This window comes from Callithrix jacchus, chromosome 14 (genome assembly GCF_049354715.1).
Source record: "Callithrix jacchus isolate 240 chromosome 14, calJac240_pri, whole genome shotgun sequence".
NCBI lineage: Eukaryota > Metazoa > Chordata > Mammalia > Primates > Cebidae > Callithrix > Callithrix jacchus.
This window is the reverse complement of record NC_133515.1, coordinates 60,703,838-60,724,770: the sequence shown is the minus strand read 5'-3', so window position 1 is coordinate 60,724,770 and position 20,933 is coordinate 60,703,838. Positions and strand designations below refer to the sequence as shown.

The following is a 20,933-nucleotide window of genomic DNA, read 5'->3' as shown; positions in this document are numbered from 1 at the left end:
TTGCTATTTTAAAAGATTTTAATTTTACAGACTACCTTTAGATTAAAATAGTTATCTACTATGACTCTGGAGGATAGCAAGATGGAATTCAAAGTGTGATAAAGGAAGAGGAAGAAAAGGGTAAGGGAAGAAAACTATTTTTTGAGCCCCAGTTTATAAGCCAGACACTGCTGAATATGTAATAAAAGCTAATGTTTAATTCTCCCAAAACCTTTGAATACACATCACTTAGCGATGGAGATGCATTCTGAGAAATATTTGGTTAGGTGATTTTATCATTGTGCGAGCATAGTAGAGTATACTTACACAAACATACATGGTATATATATATTTTTATTGTATTTTTTTCCTATGGAAAACCAAGTGTCTTGGTACCATTACTGAGTATCAGTCATTTCTGCTACTGCAATGCCAGTATCAAATGCCATATATCAGATTTCTGTAAATGCTCCATTAAAAACTTATGGGGCCACTGTCATATATGAGGTCCATTGTTGACCAAAATGTCATTATGCAGTACATGCCCGTATATTATTCTGCTTTTCCAAATGACAAAAACTGAAATTTGGTCAAAGTCATAAATCTAGTAAATTTAAAGCTTGCATTTGAACCCAGGATTTTATAATTTCAGGCACTAGCATAAAAATCACATACGTAAAAAGAAATCTCAAAATATTTTTTCCTGAAAGCATTTATTTTTTGCTGGTTTTGGACATAGAGCTGACAAGGTACTAAAGTGATATAAGATGAGACCCCTGCCTTCAAAGAGCTTGCTTGGAGATATTATTAACAGTACCTTTTTAAAGTTCTTACAGTAGATTTTTGTTGTGTTTATGTAGAGAAAAGTATGGGTGCTAACTTCTTAGTGATCCTTGTCTTCTCAGGTTCTATCCTTTATTCCTTCATTCCATAAAAATTTTTAAATTGTCTTTTACTGGCCTTGAAGAGATTTATATAGGAGTTTACATGCTGTATAGTATGTGCTGTTAACATTAAAAATGGGGAAGAAAAGCAAGCAGATTGTTGAACCTGTCAGTACTGTATTTAGACTTCTGTTTTAGAATATAATCTTTCACTGTACAGCCCTATTTTTTGGCAAATCAGCCTTCAGACCTGTAGAATCATAACCGTTCACTGAGAGTTTAGAGAAGAATGCTCTAAGCAGCCTAGTATACTAAGTTTTTATATTTTATCTTAGTCTCTTCCTTTTTTTTTTTAACAGCCTATTGTGGGATATCTTAGTCTCTTTCTTTAGAACTGTGAAAATAATTAATATTAGCCATTATTTTGTAGTCCTTGATATAAAAGTACATTTTATTTACCATGTTAATTTTGGCACCAAATTGTAATCTTTTGTATTAAACTAGCTCTGAAATTACATAATTGCTCAAATAAAAACTTATAAATCAAAATAATATTAGAGGAAGAACTAACGATACAGAAATGTTACTTTTCAGTTAATAAGTAAAATGTAGTTTTCTTCCTTTATGAATACTAAGTTCCTCTCCCATTCTCAGTCCCATCTCCATGTCTAATGAAAAGTCTGTCTTTTTTTTTTAAAGTCTGTCTACTCTTTTTTTTAAGATTCCCACTAAAAATATTGAAGGTCAGATGACACCATACTATCCTGTGGGAATGGGAAATGGTACACCTTGTAGTTTGAAACAGAACCGGCCCAGATCAAGTACTGTGATGTACATATGTCATCCTGAATCTAAGCATGAAATTCTTTCAGTAGCTGAAGTTACAACTTGTGAATATGAAGTTGTCATTTTGACACCACTGTTGTGCAGTCATCCTAAATATAGGTAGGATGTGCATTTAATATTTTAAACATAAAATGCACACATGCTTTAAAGTGTTCTGTGCATAGGTTTAATGCTTTGTTCTCACTGAATAGGTTCAGAGCATCTCCTGTGAATGACATATTTTGTCAATCACTGCCAGGATCGCCATTTAAGCCCCTCACTCTGAGGCAGTTGGAGCAGCAGGAAGAAATACTAAGGGTGCCTTTTAGGAGAAGTAAAGAGGTATGAGAATTGACTAATGATAATTTCTCAGTGCTTCATTTTTAAACTTCAGAGCATATGTCAGTATCTTAATGATTTCTGTAGTATAATGGTAGTAATTTATTTTACTGGCTCAACATTTTGAATTCCATTTCTTTTCATGGATTTTAATCCTTTTTCTTATTCTAGTACTTCTCAAACTATTTTATTATTCTCTTATACTCATAATTTTATAATATTTTAAAGTTTGACATCCTACTCATTATACTTTAATTTTTAGGTATTTGTCCCAGCTAACCCTCTTGAAAAAATAGACTAAAACCCCATCTCTGTCTCCTAATACATTATTTATTCTTCAGCTCATTGCTACCCTTTTAACCACTTCTCTACACTGCCTCCCCATTTTAATATACTGTCTTACATTTTCATCTGCCTATTGGACATAACCATATACATTTTTAATAGTCTCACACCATTTTTTTTCTCTTTCATGCTAACCCTTTTCTTGCCTTCTCCTATGCCCTACCCAATTAACCAATTAGAAACCTAAGGCATTTTTCTTACCTGTATCTCTTCATTTATCTCTAATCCTAATCATTCACTGAAAGTCATTCATGTTATCTTCTAAAGGCTTTTTAAATCCATCCTGTCATTAGTTCAGGATCTCATTATTTCCTAGAACTGGAAACTGGTCTCTTCACACATCCCCTTTCTGATTCTTCCCACACAGCTCAAAAAATGCTCTTTCTGAAGTCAACCTTTGATTATGTGTTCAATCTCTTGGTGGTTAATACAATCTACATCTCAGGATAGAATCATTGCTCATGGATTACAAACACTTTTGTGGTCTGACTTCAGCCTCATCTTTCATCACCATTCCATTTATCCCATCTGTTCTGAAAAACTTGAGTTTCTAAAAAGTACCAAGGAGTCTCACTTTGTCACCCGGGCCGGAATACAGTGGCATGATCTTGGCTTACTGCAATCTCTGCCTCCCAAGTTCAAGCAGTTCTGCCTCAGCCTCCCAAAGTGCTGGGATTACAAGTGTGCACCCCCACACCTGGCCCTCCATGACTTTCAATATACTGTTTTCTTCTTCTCTTGCCTTGTACCCTCCCACCACTTCTGCTGATGTACTTCTACTTATGCTTAAAGATGCGATTCCAATGTTACTTCCTTTGGGAATGAGCCAAAATTTCCAGTGGATTAACCCTGGAAGAGATAACTGCTTCCTCTTCTGTGGTCTTACATTTTTTTCAGTCCTCAATCATACACTTACATGGCTAAAACTGGTTGTTTTAGCTATGGGTGTTACATTAAACCAGAGGGCAGAAGAAACTAATACTTGGCTGCAACGCTTGTTTCTTCCCTTCCTCTCGAGTACTTCTGCAAAAGTATTACTGGACTCTCTGAATGCTGTGACTAGCACTGTCATTCTGATAGGAAGAAAAGGTAATTAATTGAATTTGAAATGCTATATTAAAAGATTTGGAGTAGAATCCTCTTCTGGTCTTCCTTTTGATAGGAATCTAAATACTGGCAAATACTTAAAAGTTAGCTTAATCAAAATGCTTCATAAATCCCAGCTTTCATTACTCTTCAAGGAAAAAATGCCAGTTTACTTCTCTTTAACTAATGTGTTTTGTCTGGGCCTAGTGGATCATGCTTATAATCCCAATACTTTAGGAGGCCAAGGCAGGAGGATTGCTTGAAGCCAGGAGTTCAAGACCAGACTAGGCAACTAAAACCCTGTCTCTACAAAAGCATAAAAAATTAGCCAGTCATGATAGCGTACACCTGTCCTCCCAGTTACTTAGCAAGCTGAAGTGGGAGGATCACTTGAGCTTAGGAATTCGTGGTTGCCCTCAACTTGGGTAAAAAGTGAGATCCTGTCTCAAAATTAATTAATTAATTAATTAATTAATGTGTTTAACTGCCAGTTGAGAAAAATAGAATTTTTTTTTTTTTGAGACAGAGTTTCACTCTTGTTACCCAGGCTGGAGTGCCATGGCGCAATCTCGGCTCACCGCAACCTCCGCCTCCTGGGTTCAGGCAATTCTCCTGCCTCAGCCTCCCGAGTAGCTGGGATTACAGGCACGCGCCACCATGGCCAGCTAATTTTTTTTATTTTAGTAGAGACGGGGTTTCACCATGTTGACCAGGTTGGTCTCGATCTCTCGACCTCGTGATCCACCCGCCTCGGCCTCCCAAAGTGCTGGGATTACAGGCTTGAGCCACCACGCCCGGCCGAAAAATAGAATTTTTTTAAACCTACAGATGATAATGCTTTAAAAATATTTAGCATAGACAAGGCACAGTGGCTCACACCTGTAATCCTAGCACTTTGGGAGGCTAAGGTGGCCAGATCACCGGAGGTCAGGAGTTCAAGACCAGCCTGGCCAACATGGCGAAACCCCATCTCTACTAAAAATACAAAAAAATTAACCAAACATGACGGTGCATGCCTGCAGTCCTAGCTACATGAGATGCTTGAACCTGGGCAGGAGAGGTTGCAGTGAGCTGAGATCGCACCACTGCACTCCAGCCTGGTGACAAAGTGCGACTCCAACTCAATTTAAAAAAATTAAAAAATAAGAATACTTAGCATCTGTTTTTAATTTCTAATTTTTGTGGGTACATAGCAGGTGTATATATTTATGGAGTATATGAGATATTTTACATACACTTTTATTTTTGAGACTCTCACTCTGGGAACCACAGGCGCGTGCCACCATTCCCAGCTAATTCTTTTATTTTTACTAGAGACAGGGTTTTGCCATGTTGCCCAGGCTGGTCTTAAACTCATGGCTTCAAGTGATCTGCTCATCTCGGCCTTCCAAAGTGCTGGGATTACAGGCATGAGCCACCGCACCTGGCTGAGTACATGAGATATTTTGATACAGATATGCAATGGATAATAATCACGTCTTGGAGAATGGGGTATCCATCCCATCAAGCATTTAACCTTTGTGTTACAAACAGTCCAATTATACTCGTTTAGTACTATTAACTATAGTCACCCTGTTATGCTATCAAATATTAGGTCTTATTCATTCTAAGGAGGTTTTTGGACCCATTAACCATCCCCACCTCTTCTACAACCCCCCACTACCCTTCCCAGCCTCTAGTAACCATCCTTTTACTATCTGTCTCCATAGGTTCAATTGTTTTGATTTTTAGATCCCATAAATAAGTGGGAACATAGAATGTTTGTCTTTCTGTGCCTGGCTTATTTCACTTAACATAATGATCTCTAATTCCATCCATGTTGTTGCAAATGACAGGATCTCATTCTTATTTATGGCAGAATAGTACTCTTGTTTATATGTACCCTTTTTATAATTAATTTTTTTTAATAGAGAAAGGGTCTTGCTATGTTGGGCTGGTTTTGAACTCCTGAGCTCAAGCATTCCTCCTGCCTTGGCCTCCCAAAGTGCAGTGATTATAGGTGTGAACTACCACACCTGGCCGACACCACATTTTCTTTATCCATTCATCTGCTGATGGACACTTAGGTTGATTCCAAATGTTGGCTGTTGTGAACAGTGCTCCAACAAACATGGAAGTGCAGATACCTATTCAATACACTGAGTTCCTTTCTCTTGGGTATATACTCAGCAGTGGGATTGCTGGATCTTATTTTAGCTCAATTTTTAGTTTTGTGAGGAAGCTCCAGTTACCTGTAGTGTTTCTACTAATTTACATGCCTAAGAGCAGTGTACAAGGGTTCCCTTTCTCCACATCCTTGCCAGCATTTCTTACTGCCTGTCTTTTGGATTTAAGCCATTTTAACTTGAGCTAGATGGTAACTCATTGTAGTCTCTGATGATCAGTGATGTTGATACTTAGTATCTTTAGGGCACATGTGCCATATGAAAATCCTAAGTGATACTGTAGGATGAGTAGTTACTTAACACTGATAATCTTTATTTCAGAGTCACTTTTTTATAAACCTGTTACATACAACTTTTTTTGGAAAATGTATATTTGGTATATGATTTGCCTCTTAAGTATGTATCAGCCTTTACCATACAGATAAAGAATTTTTTTTCCTTTATAAACAAAAATATAAATCTGGCTATCAGAGTTTTGGTTTGATGTCCTGCCTTTGTAATTCTATTACATTAATTTAGAGATTACTAGACTATTAGGAGTCCATTTAATGAATTTTCTATTCTACTATATAAACTACCATCCTATTTTTATTAGAATAATTTTTTTTAAAATGAAAAAGGACGTTCTGGCCAAAAGAAGTAGTAGTAAAGGGTCACGCTTCTATTCTTGCTACCCCTTCCCCTTATCTCAGGGGCAGGTTCCACTCTGCAGCGTTGTTGTTTTTCTATATTAGCCTTAATAGAGGTCTCATGTATTCCCAGGTTGTTAGTCTGTTAGACCTTCACTCCTTTGGAGTAATGGCTATATTTGCCTCATTTTTAATACTCAGCACCTAAAATAATACCAAAACATAGTAGGCTCTGAACGTGGAAAAAGGTATACAATAAAGTTCAAAGACTTTTCAAAAAATAAGACAGCATCTTGACAGTCCTTGTTCTTCCTAATATTGGGAGGAAGAAGGGATAAGATCAGCTTTCTGTAGTAACCATCCACTGATTGCTACAAGCTGAAATAGAAGCAAAAGAACCACAGTTGGTTAACAGTAACTACAGCAAGTGAAAAAGGAAACATAGTATCCACCATATATTTATTGGGAACCCATGTACTATCTAATTTTTATAATTATTCATTCATCTGTAATCAGTGTACTCACTTTTTAAATTCTGGTCTAGATTCATTTCCATGCCAGTCACTGTCAATATTCATATAACCACCAGATCCTAATTTATTAACCTCTTTAGTAATAATTATCCTTTTCTCTAAATCCAACTCTGTCACTCCCTTACGTTAGATTCTCTTCATCTCTCACCTGGGTTACTGTAACTCCTAACTTGACTCTCTTCCTCTAGATTTGTCCCTGCTATTTCTTCTTCCTTGCCACTGCTAAAGTAATACTTAAAAATATCATCACAGTACATCTTTGCCTAAAACCTATAAAATAATGCCCAAATCTCTCAGCATATAGTTTTCCACCATATCGTGCCTGCTTCTCTCTTTAGTTTTAAGTATCATATCCCCACATCTTTGGTTTTACCTCTTCCTCAAGTCTACATGCATATATATGCACACATAGTCCCAGAACATACAGATAAGTGCACATAAATCACAAATTATTATTCATGTTTCAAGAATTAATTGAGAGTTTTTCTCTTTGTGAAGTCTTCGTATTTCAGTTCTTGGTCAAAGCCTATTTGAACCACCTCTTCCTCTGTGAGTCTACTGTCCTCTGCACCCTTACTACTTTTTTGTTCTTTTTGTTGAGACAGAGTCTCACTCTGTCACCCAAGCTGGAGTGCAGTGGTGCAATCTCAGCTCACTGCAACCTCCACCTCCCAGGTTAAAGCGATTCGCATGCCTCATCCTCCCAAGTAGCTGGGATTATAGGCAGTGCTGTTACATTTTAATAATTGTAACTAATATTCATATTTATTCCAACCGTGCTCTCTTTATCCTGCTTGTTATTCTTTCTTTACTCTTTTTTTTTTTTTGAGACAGAATTTTGCTGTTGTTACCCAGACTGGAGTGCAATGGCGTGATCTCGGCTCACCGCAACCTCCGCCTCCTGGATTCAGGCAATTCTCCTGCCTCAGCCTCCTGAGTAGCTGGGACTACAGGCACGCACCACCATGCCCAGCTAATTTTTGTATTTTTAGTAGAGACAGGGTTTCACCTTGTTGACCAGGATGGTCTCGATCTCTTGACCTCGTGATCCACGCGCCTCAGCCTCCCAAAGTGCTGGGATTATAGGCGTGAGCAACCGCACCCAGCTCTTTCTTTACTCTTAGTGACCACATTTTCCAAACCAAATGTAGGGATACAGAGCTTAGCAAGTAGCAAAGTACTTATTAAGAATAATGAGAGAAGGCTGGGCGTGGTGGCTCATGCCTGTAATCCCAGCACTTTGGGAGGCCAAGGTGGGCAGCTCACCTAAGGTCAGGAGTTTGAGACCAGCCTGGCCAACATGGTGAAAAACCAGCTCTACTAAAAAAAAAAAAAAAAAAAAAACAAATATGCCAGGCATGGTGGCAGGCCCCTGTAATCCTAGATTCTCGGGAGGCTGAGGCGGGAGAATTGCTGGAACCGAGGAAGCGGAGGTTGCAGTGAGCTGAGACTACACCAGTGCACTCCAGCCTGGGTGACAGAGCGAGACTCTATCTCAAAAAAAAAAAAAAAAAGAATAATGAGACAAACTGTATGACATGGAAATTATCCCTTAATGTTTAGGATGGTCCTAACTGATAGATGGAACTAACATTTGTCTGGAGCTTTCCCTATGGTAACTGTTGCAGAGTCCATTATCTTAAAATGTATTAAACACAAGTGGACAATTTTTCAAATTTTCTGCAGTTTAAAAATAGTAACTTGGCTGGGCACAGTGGCTCACACTTATATAATCCCAGCACTTTGGGAGGCCGAGGTGGGTGGATCACGAGGTCAAGAGATCGAGACCATCCTGGTCAACATGGTGAAACCACGTCTCTACTAAAAATACAAAATTTAGCTGGGCATGGTGGCGCAGCCTGTAGTCCCAGCTACTCGGGAGGCTGAGGTAGGAGAACTGCTTGAACCCCGGAGGCGGAGGTTGCGGTGAGCCGAGATCGCGCCATTGCACTCCAGCCTGGGTAATAAGAGCAAAACTCCTGTCTCAAAAAAAAAAAAAATACCGGGCCGGGCTCAGTGGCTCAAGCCTGTAATCCCAGCACTTTGGGAGGCCGAGGCGGGTGGATCACGAGGTCAAGAGATCAAGACCATCCTGGTCAACATGGTGAAACCCCGTCTCTACTAAAAATACAAAAAATTAGCTGGGCATGGTGGCACGTGCCTGTAATCCCAGCTACTCAGGAGGCTGAGGCAGAAGCATTGCCTGAACCCAGGAGGCAGAGGTTGTGGTTAGCCGAGATCACGCCATTGCACTCCAGCCTGGGTAACGAGCGAAACTTCGTCTCAAAAAAAATAATATAAATAAATAAATAAATAAATAGTAGCTTAAGCCATAACTGAAAAAAAATTAAATGTGGCATTAAATGTTTAAAATTTAAACCCTTAAATGTGTGTATTTCATTTTAGGAAGATTTGCCATCAACTAAAGAAGAGAGATTTCCAGCGATTCACAAGCCTATTGCTATTGGCTCTCAGCCAATGCTCACTGTTGGGACAACCCACATATCCAAACTGACAGATGACCAACTCATAAAAGAGTTTCTTAGTGGTTCCTACTGCTTTCATGGGGTGAGAAGTAAATCTTTAGTTTAAATATTTATTTTAACAACTTTTACCTGCCAGATATGGTCAGTGGGCATCAGCAGCACTGAAAAGGAATTTTTCTATAGAGAAATGGCAGGATCATGTCATCCCCAAAGAACATTTTCTTTCTGCAGTCTCATACCCCTACGTCTCTATAATCTAATCTGTAGCCTTTATGTTCTCTTTATTTCACAAGGTAAAAATTTGACCTTTTTTCTGGCAATCATATGTGATTCTGGTTGATTGCTAGAATGAGCATGTAATTGTACATCGCATATTTTGGTTATGTAGCAATCACATTTCAAAATTGAATTAGCATCTCCCTTAAAAAAAATTAGGGATAGGGTCTCACTGTGTTACCCAGGCTGATCTCAAACTCCTGGGCTCAAGCAATCCTCCTGCCTCAGCCTCCCCAAAGTGCTGGGATTATAGGTGTGAGCCACCACGCCCAGCCAACATCTCCCTTAACAAAGTTAAAAATTTTGACTCTGACTGTTATCACCAGTGCGAAATACAGTTACTAGTGGAATAGTTTCTAGTGGAATTTTTGTTTTATTGTATTTAAAATTTTACCAAGACAGTGCGTATTCTGTGTATTTGTCTTTTATAATTTCTCAGTAATGTTTTCTTTTAAGTTTCAACCATACTATTGCTTTTACAGGTTTTAAAAATAACATGTATTTCCATTACTATGATGTGCCTGTATTAAGACAGGCCCACATCCTCTTTTCCTGGTGCTTAACTTGATCTAATATGTTTTCTTTTTTTTAGGGTGTTGGTTGGTGGAAATATGAATTCTGCTATGGCAAACATGTACATCAATACCATGAGGTATAGAATAGCATTTATATATCATTCTACCATTAAATGGTTTAAAGTTTAAAAAATCTATTATAGAGAAAAGAAGGGTGAGTGGTGTTACTTTTAATTATCAGATGGTTTTTTTCTTTTTTGGAGAAAGAGTCTCGCTCTGTAGCACTGGCTGGAGTGCAGTGGTGCAATCCTGGCTCACTACAATGTCCGCCTACTGGGTCCCAGTTCAAGCAATTCTCCTGCCCCAGCTTCCCAAGTAGCTGGGATTACAGGCATGCACCACCATGTCCAGCTAATTTTTTTTGTATTTTTAGTAGAGATGGAGTTTCACCATGTTGGCCAACGTGGTCTTGAACTCCTAACCTCGTGATCTGCCCGCCTCGGCCTCCCAAAGTGCTAGGATTACAGGCGTGAGCCACCGTGCCTGGCCTATAAGTGATTTTAATATGATTAGCATAATGAAAGTATCCCCAAATTTGGGAAAATAGAAAACTTGGCATTAACCAAATCAGTAACCTTAATGCTGTGAGCCTGGTAGAATAATGAGCTGTTGTGGCTATACCTCTTTAGCTTTGATCAAGAAATTAATCATTCTTAAAACTCATCTTTAAATTAAGAAAATAAATTAGCCAGGAGTGGTGGCTTATGCCTATAATCCTAGTTACTCGGGAGGCTGAGGTGGGAGGATCACTTGAACATGGGAGGCGGAGGAGGTTGCAGTGAGCTGATAACACAACACAGCACTCCAGCCTGGGTGACAGAAGGAGACTCCATTTCAAAAAAGAAATTCATTAATTAAGAAAATGCGGCTGGGCACAGTGGCTCACGCCTGTACTCCCAGCACTTTGGGAGGTCAAGGCAAACTCCTGAGGTGAGGGGTTCGAGACCAGCCTGGCAATATGGTGAAACCTGTCTCTACTAAAATATGGAAATTAGCTGAGCATGGGCCCATAATTCCAGCTACTCAGGAGACTGAGGCCCAAGAATCACTGGAACCTGGAAGGCAGAGGTTGCAGTGAGCCAAGATCACACTGCACTCCAGCCTGGGAAGCAGAGTGAGACTCTGTCTCAAAAGAAAAAAAAGAAAGAAAGAAAATAAATAGTAAGATCATTGCTAGAGTTACAAATATTGGGTTACATTATTGCTAGAGTTACAAATATTGGGTAAATACAGCAAGTTTCTCAGCTAAAAGAGTAAGATACCCTGGGCCACCAGGGCATGATGGCTTATGCCTATAATCCAAACATTTTGGGAGCCAAGGCAGGAGGATCGCTTGAGGCCAGGAGTTCAGGACCAGCCAGGGCAACAATGCAAAATACCATCACTACAAAAAATTTTAAAAAGTTTTTAAAAAGAAGATATTATATCATCTAAGTTTAAAATAACTTTTAAGGTTATATTTTTTGGGCGTCTGTTCTCCTTTTATTTATAATTTTTTGACTCAGGCAATATATTCTCTCATGCTTGAGCCAGCCTGCTTAAATTCTGAGGTTCCAGTTCCAATTTATTATTTGTCCTACTTATACTTTGTTTAATAAAGTAGGCTGGTAGATATTGAAGACAAGCTTTAATTAATGAATATGGACTGAGCTGCTTTAAAAGACTATTTTCATTATCTAAAAAAGAAAATGACCAGGAAATAGAAAAGTGTGTATTTGCCCACTCCTAATGTGTTCAACTGATCTTAAATTCCAAGATAGATCATACTGGGACAGATTGTCAATTCACCTTGCACATTTAAATCTTCCAAAATAAAGGAGACGTCCATAGAGTAGGATGTGTTGGTTTTTTTTTTTTTTTTTCCACTTAAACCAAACCTAAGAAGTTTCATTTAAGTATTTTCATTTATTCCTGCTACTTTGCAGATGTTTGTTTTTTTAATGCAATACAGAAAAAGGATAAAGTACCATCTAACTACAACCCACATAATACCTGGTGAGTTTCTTAATTAAAGAAATGTATGCCAAAAATTTTAAATGAGAAGTATCTCTCTCCTTTGCCATCATCCTACTTCTCATAAGTAACTACTGTTACCATTTTCATAGCACTCCACATAAAAAATATATATATAAAAATACATCTATATGTAGATGTTGGTATGACTTTTTTATTTATAGAGAAGGGATCGTGCACTGCTCTGCCACTTGTTGTTTTCACTTAGTATCTTGGAGATTTCTCCATGTCAGCAACAACCAATCTCGTTCTTTTCAGCAGGTACAGAGGATTATGTCTGTACCACAGTGTATTTAACCAGGTCTCTGCTGATGGACCTTTGTTTCCAGTTTTCGCCGTGATACTGTTTTAGTAGATATTTTTAAATAGTTCTGTTGGTATACTTTTGCAAGTATATTCATAAGAGACATTTCTTTTTTTTTTTTTTTTTTTTTTTTTGAGATAGAGTTTCGCTCTTGTTGCCCGGGCTGGAGTGAGTACCATGATGCAACCTTGGCTCACTGCAACCTTCGCCTCTCAAGTTCAAGCAATTCTCCTGCCTCAGCCTCCTGAGTTATCTGGGATTACAGGCATGCGCCACCACACCCGGCTAATTTTGTATTTTTAGTGTAAATGGGGTTTCTCTGTGTTGGTCAGGCTGGTCTTGAACTCCCAGTCTCAAGTAATCTGCCCACCTTGGCCTCCCAAAGTGCTGGGATTACAGGCGTTATCCACTGCACCCGGCCTTAAGGGACATTTCTATCAACATACATGCTAGGTCAAAGTATCTGCATACTGAAAAATTCCCTTCCAGATTTAGACCAGTTTACACTTACATAAACAATGACTGCATTCCTATACACTTGCCAACACTAGGTTTTACCAAACTTATTTTAGCCAAGGTTATATAACCTGGAACTTTTTGGGGAACTTTTTGGGTATTTAGAGAGATACTAAAAATAATAGTCACTTGCAAATACGGTGCTTACTGTATGCCAGGTACTATGTACTTTACACATATTCTTTTACTATTCATACAACCTTAAGAGGTGGTTATTGTTATTCCAAGATGAGGAAATAGAAACAAAGTTTCAGTAACTTGCCTAAAGTCAAATAGATAGTAACTGATGAAACTGGAATTCAAACCCAGGCAGTCTGGCTCCATATCCAACCTCTTAAACACTTCACTTTGCTGCTCAAAGTTCTGCCTATCTAGGAACTTAATCTAGTTGTTAAAAACAAATGTTATTAGTTATCTCTTCTATTAGGGACTAAGCTCTACTGGGCATTGACCCTACCTGTTTCCTTTTCCACATAGGGTTTTGTTTTGTTTTTCTTTGAGATGGAGTTTTGCTCTTGTTGCCCAGCCTTGAGTACAATGGCGCAATCTCAGCTCACCACAACCTCTGCCTTCCAGGTTCAAGCAGTTCTTCTGCCTCAGCCTCCTGAGTAGCTGGGATTACAGGCATGCACCACCACACCTGGCTAATTTTGTATTTTTGGTAGAAACGGGGTTTCACCTTGTTGACCACGATGGTCTCAAACTTCCGACCTCTGGTGATTCACTCTCCGTGGCTTCCCAAAGTGCTGAGATTACAGGCATGAGCCACCGTGCCTGGCCAGGGGTTTTCAGTTCTACTAAACAGATATATACTCGTGCCCAGCATGGTTGTCTGGCGATGTGAAGAAGGAAATCAAAGGATGAAAGGAGGTAGGAAGGAAAAGGAAGGAGAAAGAAGGAAGGATGTCCACATATAAGACAGTATATAATTAGTATATTGTTTACTGTCTGGAATTCAAACTGGAATTCAAACCCAGGCAGTCTGGCTCCATATCCAACCTCTTAAACACTTCACTTTGCTGCTCAAAGTTCTGCCTATCTAGGAACTTAATCTAGTTGTTAAAAACAAATGTTATTAGTTATCTCTTCTATTATAAAATAAAGCCAGACTTTATTGTTTAAACAAGTAATAAAGGCACAATGGGAAAGGGGGTTTCTGGACAAACAATTTCAATAGAGAAGTAAGTATGGTTTCAAATGAGTAAAGACCAGTATAACAGTGGTCTGAAAGAGTAGGCGTAGGATGAAGTTAGGCTGCAGAGGAAGAGTTAGAGGCCAAATATTTAATTAAGAATCACAGTAGGGCTGGGCGCGGTGGCTCACGCCTGTAATCCCAGCACTTTGGGAGGCCGAGGAGGGTGGATCACGAGGTCAAGAGATCGAGACCATCCCGGTCAACATGGTGAAACCCTGTCGCTACTAAAAATACAAAAAAATTAGCTGGGCACGGTGGCACGTGCCTGTAGTCCCAGCTACTCAGGAGGCTGAGGCAGGAGAATTGCCTGAACCCAGGAGGCAGAGGCTGCGGTGAGCCGAGATCGCGCCATTGCACTCCAGCCTGGGTAACAAGAGCAAAACTCCATCTCAAAAAAAAGAATCACAGTAGTATGTGATAGTGTTATCTAGGTATGAGAGATTAAACTCTTGCTGGCAGTGAAAAAGTAGAGCAAGAGTCTAAAGCTGAAAAATCTCCAGGAAAGAACTGATGGGAGTGATCTGTAGAAGAGAAAAGAGATGAAAGAGCCAAAAATAACTACATTTCAAGCTAGCCTGACTAGAAATTAGTTATGTTGTTCAGAGAAACAGGGGATAAAGATAATGTACTTAAATTTCCACTCGTTGAGTTTGACTAACATCATTACACCTAAATATAGATACCCACTGTGCTGTGCAGACAAAGACTAGCTTACAAGAAGGTCATGTCATCGGCATATCTACTTGATGATGTCAAGCATGCATTATCACAAATATGTTTCCATGTGTTAGGACAAGGATGCAGGGAAAACCTCTGTGGTTGTCGGGACATGGAACCAAGATGAGCATATTGAATGGGCTAAGAAGAATACTGCTAGAGCTTATCATCTTCAAGATGATGGTACCCAGACAGTCAGGTAAAGATTTACTTTACTTGCCTTTGGAGCTGATTAGTAGAATTTCTAAAACTCAAAATATTGAAAAACATAAAAACTCAACATTTAAGTAAAATCCCTGGTCAGTTTTTTTCAGGAGACATCTTTTAGGTTAATTTTCTTTTCTTGGGGAAGCAACACAGTGCAGTAGTTCAGAGCACGGCTCTGGAGTCAGACTACCTGTCTTCAAATGCTGGCTCATCACTTTCTACCTTGGAGAAATTATGTAATCTTTTTTAACTCTCACTTTTGCTGTCTAATAGTATTTACCTCATGATTATTATAACATTTAAGAGGTAATTTACATAAAGAAGAATGCCTGGCAATAAACCTGGGCTGCTGCCTTTAACAATGGGGGGTGATACGTTAATGAGAGTGTCAGTGTTGTTAGTAAAAACAGCTCAATTCGGTTAGAACTGAGGCTGTTTTGGTTTTTTGTTTGTTTGAGACGGAGTCTTGCTGTGTTGCCAGGCTGGAGTGCAGTGGCGCAATCTCAGCTCACTGCAACCTCCGCTTCCTGGGTTCAAGCGATTCTTCCGTCTCAGCCTCCTGAGTAGCTGGGACTACAGGCATGTGCCACCACACCCAGCTAATTTTTGTATTTTTAGTAGAGAGCGGGTTTCATCATGTTGGCCAGAATGGTCTCGATCTCTTGACCTCATGATCCACCCACCTCGGCCTCCCAGAGTGCTGGGATTACAGGCATGAGCCACTGCGCCCGGCCAAGGCTGTTTTTTAAAAACTACTTTACATCTCTTTTGGAATATATGCATATTCTTGTCAAAACATAGTAAGTTAATCTTATTTCCCAAGAATAACTACATTTTAGTTTTTCTTGTAGACTCTTACTCAGTATGTTTTATTCTTTCTTGTTCCTTCTTGTGTATTACCTCTGTCCTTCCTAAAACAGATGGATGATATGGATTGTTTTCAGAGTGTGCTGACTTTTTGAGCTGATGAAAGTCAAAGTCAGCAAAATTAAAACATAGACATTAAGTATTATAGTATACTAAACAGATTGAGTTTTCTTATCCTTGTAGATATATCTTTTATATGAAAACAATTTGTGGTATCATGTGCAATATATGTTGAAGCATGAGTGGTTAGACTGGTAAAATAAAAGCTTTTCTTTGGATCCTGCTCATTTGAGATTGATGGTTTGGCCTAGGCTTTGCCTAACATACAGTATTTTAATGGGAGTAGCTTGATGGAGGATGGAAGCAAAGAACTGTTTCACAAAGCAATATAGTGGGCTGGAGAAATAGATAACTTTAAAACAACTTTTTTATTTATAATTATTTTTAAACAAATAAATAATATGCAAGTTGAAAATAATTATTATTAACTAAGCCAGTATGAACTATCTCTCTGTTATATTCTCTTTATAGGATCCAAAAGACTGCCTTTGTGACATAACCCTAAAAATATTTTTTTAAAGAATATTTTATAGTCGGGTTTTTTTAACTAATGCAAAACTGATCCCTCTAACCATCTTCTCCCTCTACCTATTACAGTTACTATATTAGTGAGATTTTAGTTTAATAAAACTTGTGTGTTTCTCTGATTCAGGATGGTGTCACATTTTTATGGAAATGGAGATATTTGTGATATAACTGACAAACCAAGACAGGTGACTGTAAAACTAAAGTAAGTTAGACCATCAAATCATACTATATGCTTTCTCTTTTGCCTGTTTCCTGTAGACAAAAGTTTTATGTAAACAAAGTATAATTAAGAATAATTATTAAAGTATATACTATTTAAATTATTCATAAAATTAAATTATACAGGGTACACTTGAATGGGATTTTTAGGAGTAAAACTATTAACAGTGATCTTACTTTAAATGATTCTGGCAGTACCTTAAAGTTCTCTGTTTTAGGTGTAAAGAATCAGATTCGCCTCATGCTGTTACTGTATATATGCTAGAGCCTCACTCCTGTCAATACATACTCGGGGTAAGTTAAAAAGAAAATAATCAAAAATTCCATTTTGAGCCAGGTTTTAATTTTTTGCATGAAGTTTAGGAAGGAACTTCAATAGTCTCCAAGACTTAATGGCCCACATACCACTTCTGTGATAGCTGACATTTTTTATTTGACATTTTTTAATTGATATATAATTTACATGAAATAAAATGCACTGATCTTGTGTTAAGCGTGATAAGTTTTGACAATTTTATACACCCATGTAACTATCACCCAAAACGGGGTATGTCACTGAAGAAAGTTCTCTCATTTCCCTTTCCAGTAAACACCCCTTAGCCCTCGCTGAGAGATACCCCTTTCTGATTTCTGACACTATAGATTAGTTTTGCCTCTTTTTTAAGTTCCACATGAATGGAATCATATAGTGTATAATATATTTGTGCCTGAACTCTGACTCAGTATAACACTTTTTGTTTGGTGTTTAGTTTATTTTTTTTCTATTGATATATATTGGTATATGTTTACAGGTTACATATGATACTTAGTTACATCCATAGAATGTGTAATGATCCAGTCAGAGTTTTCAGAATATTGATTACCACAAGCATTTATTGTTTCTCTGTGTTGAGAACATTTTAGGTCCTCAGTTCTCAACACATCTTAACAGAGGTCTGGATGTGAACTCTGTATTTGTACTCCGCATATTTTTTTCTCTGTCTGTGGCTTGCCTATTCATTTTTTTTAAAATAAAGACAGGGTCTCACCATATTAGCCATGCTGCTCTCAAACTCATGGACTCAATCAATCCTCCCACCTTGCCCTCCCAAAGTGCTGGGATTATAGGCATCAGCCACCACACAGGCTGGAATGCAGTGGTGCAGTCTTGGCTCACTGCAGCCTCCGCCTCCCGAATTCAAACAATTCTTATGCCTCAGCCTTCCTAGTAGCTAGGACTACAAGTGTGCACCACCACGCCTGGCCGATTTTTGGTTTTTGGATTTTGGTTTTATTTTGAGACTGAGTCTTACTCTGTCGCCCAGGCTGGAGTGCAGTGGCATGCTCTTGGCTCACTGCAGCCTCCACCTCCTGGGTTCAAGCAGTTCTCCTGCCTCAGCCTCCTAAGTAGCTGGAATTACAGGCATATGCCACCACGTCCGGCTAGTTTTTGTAATTTTAGTAGAGACAGGGTTTCACCATGTTGGCCAGGCTAGTCTCAAACTCCTGACCTCAAGTGATCTGCCTGCCTCAGCCTTTCAAATTACTGGGATTGTAGGTGTGAGCCACCCACATCCAGCCCAATTTTATTATTAATCTCTTTTGGTGAAAAAAAATTTTTATTTCATTAAGATCAGTTTATCATTTATTCCTTTTTAAGAGCTAATACTTTCTGTGTTCTAAGAAATTTTTAATACCCCAAAATCATGAAAATATTCTCCTATATTTCCTTCCAAAGACTTTATGGTTCTACTTTTGACTATCTAATGCCTGAATATGGTTTTCTCTGTATTTATCCTGCTTGGAGTTCACTGAGCTTCTTGAATTTGTGGGTTGATATATTCTATCAATTTAAAGAAATTTTTGGACATTATCTCCTCAAAGATTTATTCTGCTCCATTCTTTTTCTGATACTCCAGTAAGACATGTTAATATAAAATTGTTCCAAAATCTCAGAGACCCCTTTATTCCCACTTTTTTTCCTTCGTTTCATTTTGGGTTATTTATATTAAGCAGTCTTCAAACTTGTTAATTCCTCTGCTGTGTCCAGTCCATTGAATGAATTTTATCACTGACATTTTTTTATCTCTAACATTTCCACTTGGTCCTTATCTCTGCTGAAATTTCCTATCTGATCATACCTGTTTTCTTCATCATGTTTATTATAATTACTATAACATCTGATAATTTCAATGTCTTATCCATCTTTGGGTCACATTTTTCTTTACCTTTCACTTTAAATACACTTAATTATTTTGTCATAATGTCCTACCTTTTTTGTTATATAAGAGCTGTGTATTCCTCTCTTATTTCCTGTCCTTTGTTCCTTTTCTCTCCTCCCTTGTTCAACTTCTCCCACCTATTTGATATTCTGTATGGATAACTGAAAGTTATTTTTCCAAAAGCTTAATTTGTAGAGGATAATGTTGGATTTTATCTAAAACAAGGACTTAACGCTTCTAGCAAATATAACTACATTTAGCCATTCAGCAGAATAGTACTGAAAAGTATTCAGCTTAGCAACTTTTTAATGCCTTTGTTTTTCTTCTTCTTTAGGTTGAATCTCCAGTGATCTGTAAAATTTTAGATACAGCAGATGAAAATGGACTTCTTTCTCTCCCCAACTAAGGGATATTAAAGTTAGGAGAAAGAAAAGATCACTGAAAGTCATGATGATTTCTGTCTGACTGCGTCTCTATAGAGTTCTCAACCATTGGATCGCTTCTAAAGGATCGTATAAAATGACTCTCAACCACTTTGTGAATATATATGTGTATATAAGAGGTTATTGATAAACTTCTAAGGCAGACGTTTGTCTCACTTTTTTTCATTTTTGTTGTGTCTTATGAACTGATTGTTTTCTTTGCTTGGATAGTGTGTTTCCAAAATAAATCTCATCCAAGCAAGTTAGAATCCAGTCTAATCAAATTATCATAATTGTTGTACCTATTGAAAGTTTTTAAATAACAGATTTATTATGTAAATTAAAGTATATATAACTAGCTAATGAAGTAAAGATCATGAAGAAAGAAATTGATAGGTTTAAATGAGAGACTATGTAAAATATGTAAATTCTAGTGTAAATGAAAGGATTTCTGATATCGTTTCAACAGATTTTTATATAGCAGCTGCTCTCTGCAAGGTGTTAAACTAGAAACTGGGCACATGGTAGAGGCTCACATGGGAGTTTTCCTCACCCTTGTTAATCTCAAGAAATTCTTATTTATAATAGGTTGCTTTTATCTATTTCATTTTCCTTCTTACAAGTATGTTTACTCTGAGAGTATCGGATGTAGACAGTTGGTGATGCTTCTCTGAGACTCAGGGGGTTTACTCTAACAAAACACTGTGCTGTCTACCAATTGTACTTGCCTACTGTAATACAGATTTCAGTTCTGAACAGTTTACAGCATAGTATTTATTTTAAAGTGAATAAAATGTCCATAAACAGTGTTGTCATGTAGTCAGTGGCAGATTACTAAGTTCCTTTATTTTCTCCATTATCCTGTTGCACAAACTTTGAACATACATATCTGAACAAGAACAGAAAAGGGCCATAAAGTCTTTACTTTTTCTCCTTTTCAGTAGTTCTGGCCAAAGATACTTTAGTTTAACAAAAGATGAATTGACTATTTTAGGGTTATTTGCAGATTTTAGTAGGAAGCAGCACATATAGAAAGAGCATGAACTTTGAATTCAGACCTAGGTCAAAATCCTTTTTTTTTTTTCTTTCTCTCCAGAGATGGGGCTGCTCAGGCTGCTCTGAACCCCTGGCCTCAAGCGGTTTTTCCACCTCAGCCTCCCAAATAGCTGGGACTACCAGGCACACACCAGCAAGACCAGTGCAAAATCCTCTCTTTAACTTACTGTGTACAAGATAGGGGAAACCAAACACTTACACAAATACAGCACAGAACAAACACTAGGTCACCAAAATGTGGGGCGGGGGGGGGTTTCCTCACACCAACCAATTTTCTGATACCAGTTGGGTATCCTACAATTCAGTTCAATTGTGACACTTGTCTACTTGGAGTTAGCATCAGACCCCACAGGTAAAGGGCTTAGTTTCGCAAAACTGCTTCCACTTCAGATGACAATTGCAAGTCTAGGCACCTAGTACCTTTGACCAACCAGCATATAAATCAGGGGTTCCATAACTCTCTTCTTGGGTTTAATAATTTGCTAGGCTGCCCCACAGAATTAAAG

The 20,933-nt window shown here is 38.1% G+C and overlaps 1 protein-coding gene across 1 annotated transcript in view; it reads left to right on the top strand.

The window, feature by feature from the left end:
• The window catches only part of ERLEC1 (endoplasmic reticulum lectin 1), a 33,407-nt gene extending 13,217 nt beyond the window's left edge, over positions 1-20,190 (top strand). The window contains exons 7-14 of the mRNA XM_002757751.7: positions 1,585-1,808; positions 1,901-2,030; positions 9,192-9,353; positions 10,140-10,199; positions 14,942-15,066; positions 16,654-16,731; positions 16,967-17,042; positions 19,284-20,190. Coding sequence (XP_002757797.3) covers positions 1,585-1,808; positions 1,901-2,030; positions 9,192-9,353; positions 10,140-10,199; positions 14,942-15,066; positions 16,654-16,731; positions 16,967-17,042; positions 19,284-19,355 — 927 coding nt within the window. The 3' untranslated portion in view covers positions 19,356-20,190. The remainder of the gene's footprint in view (positions 1-1,584; positions 1,809-1,900; positions 2,031-9,191; positions 9,354-10,139; positions 10,200-14,941; positions 15,067-16,653; positions 16,732-16,966; positions 17,043-19,283) is intronic.
• Positions 20,191-20,933: the final 743 nt, after the last annotated feature.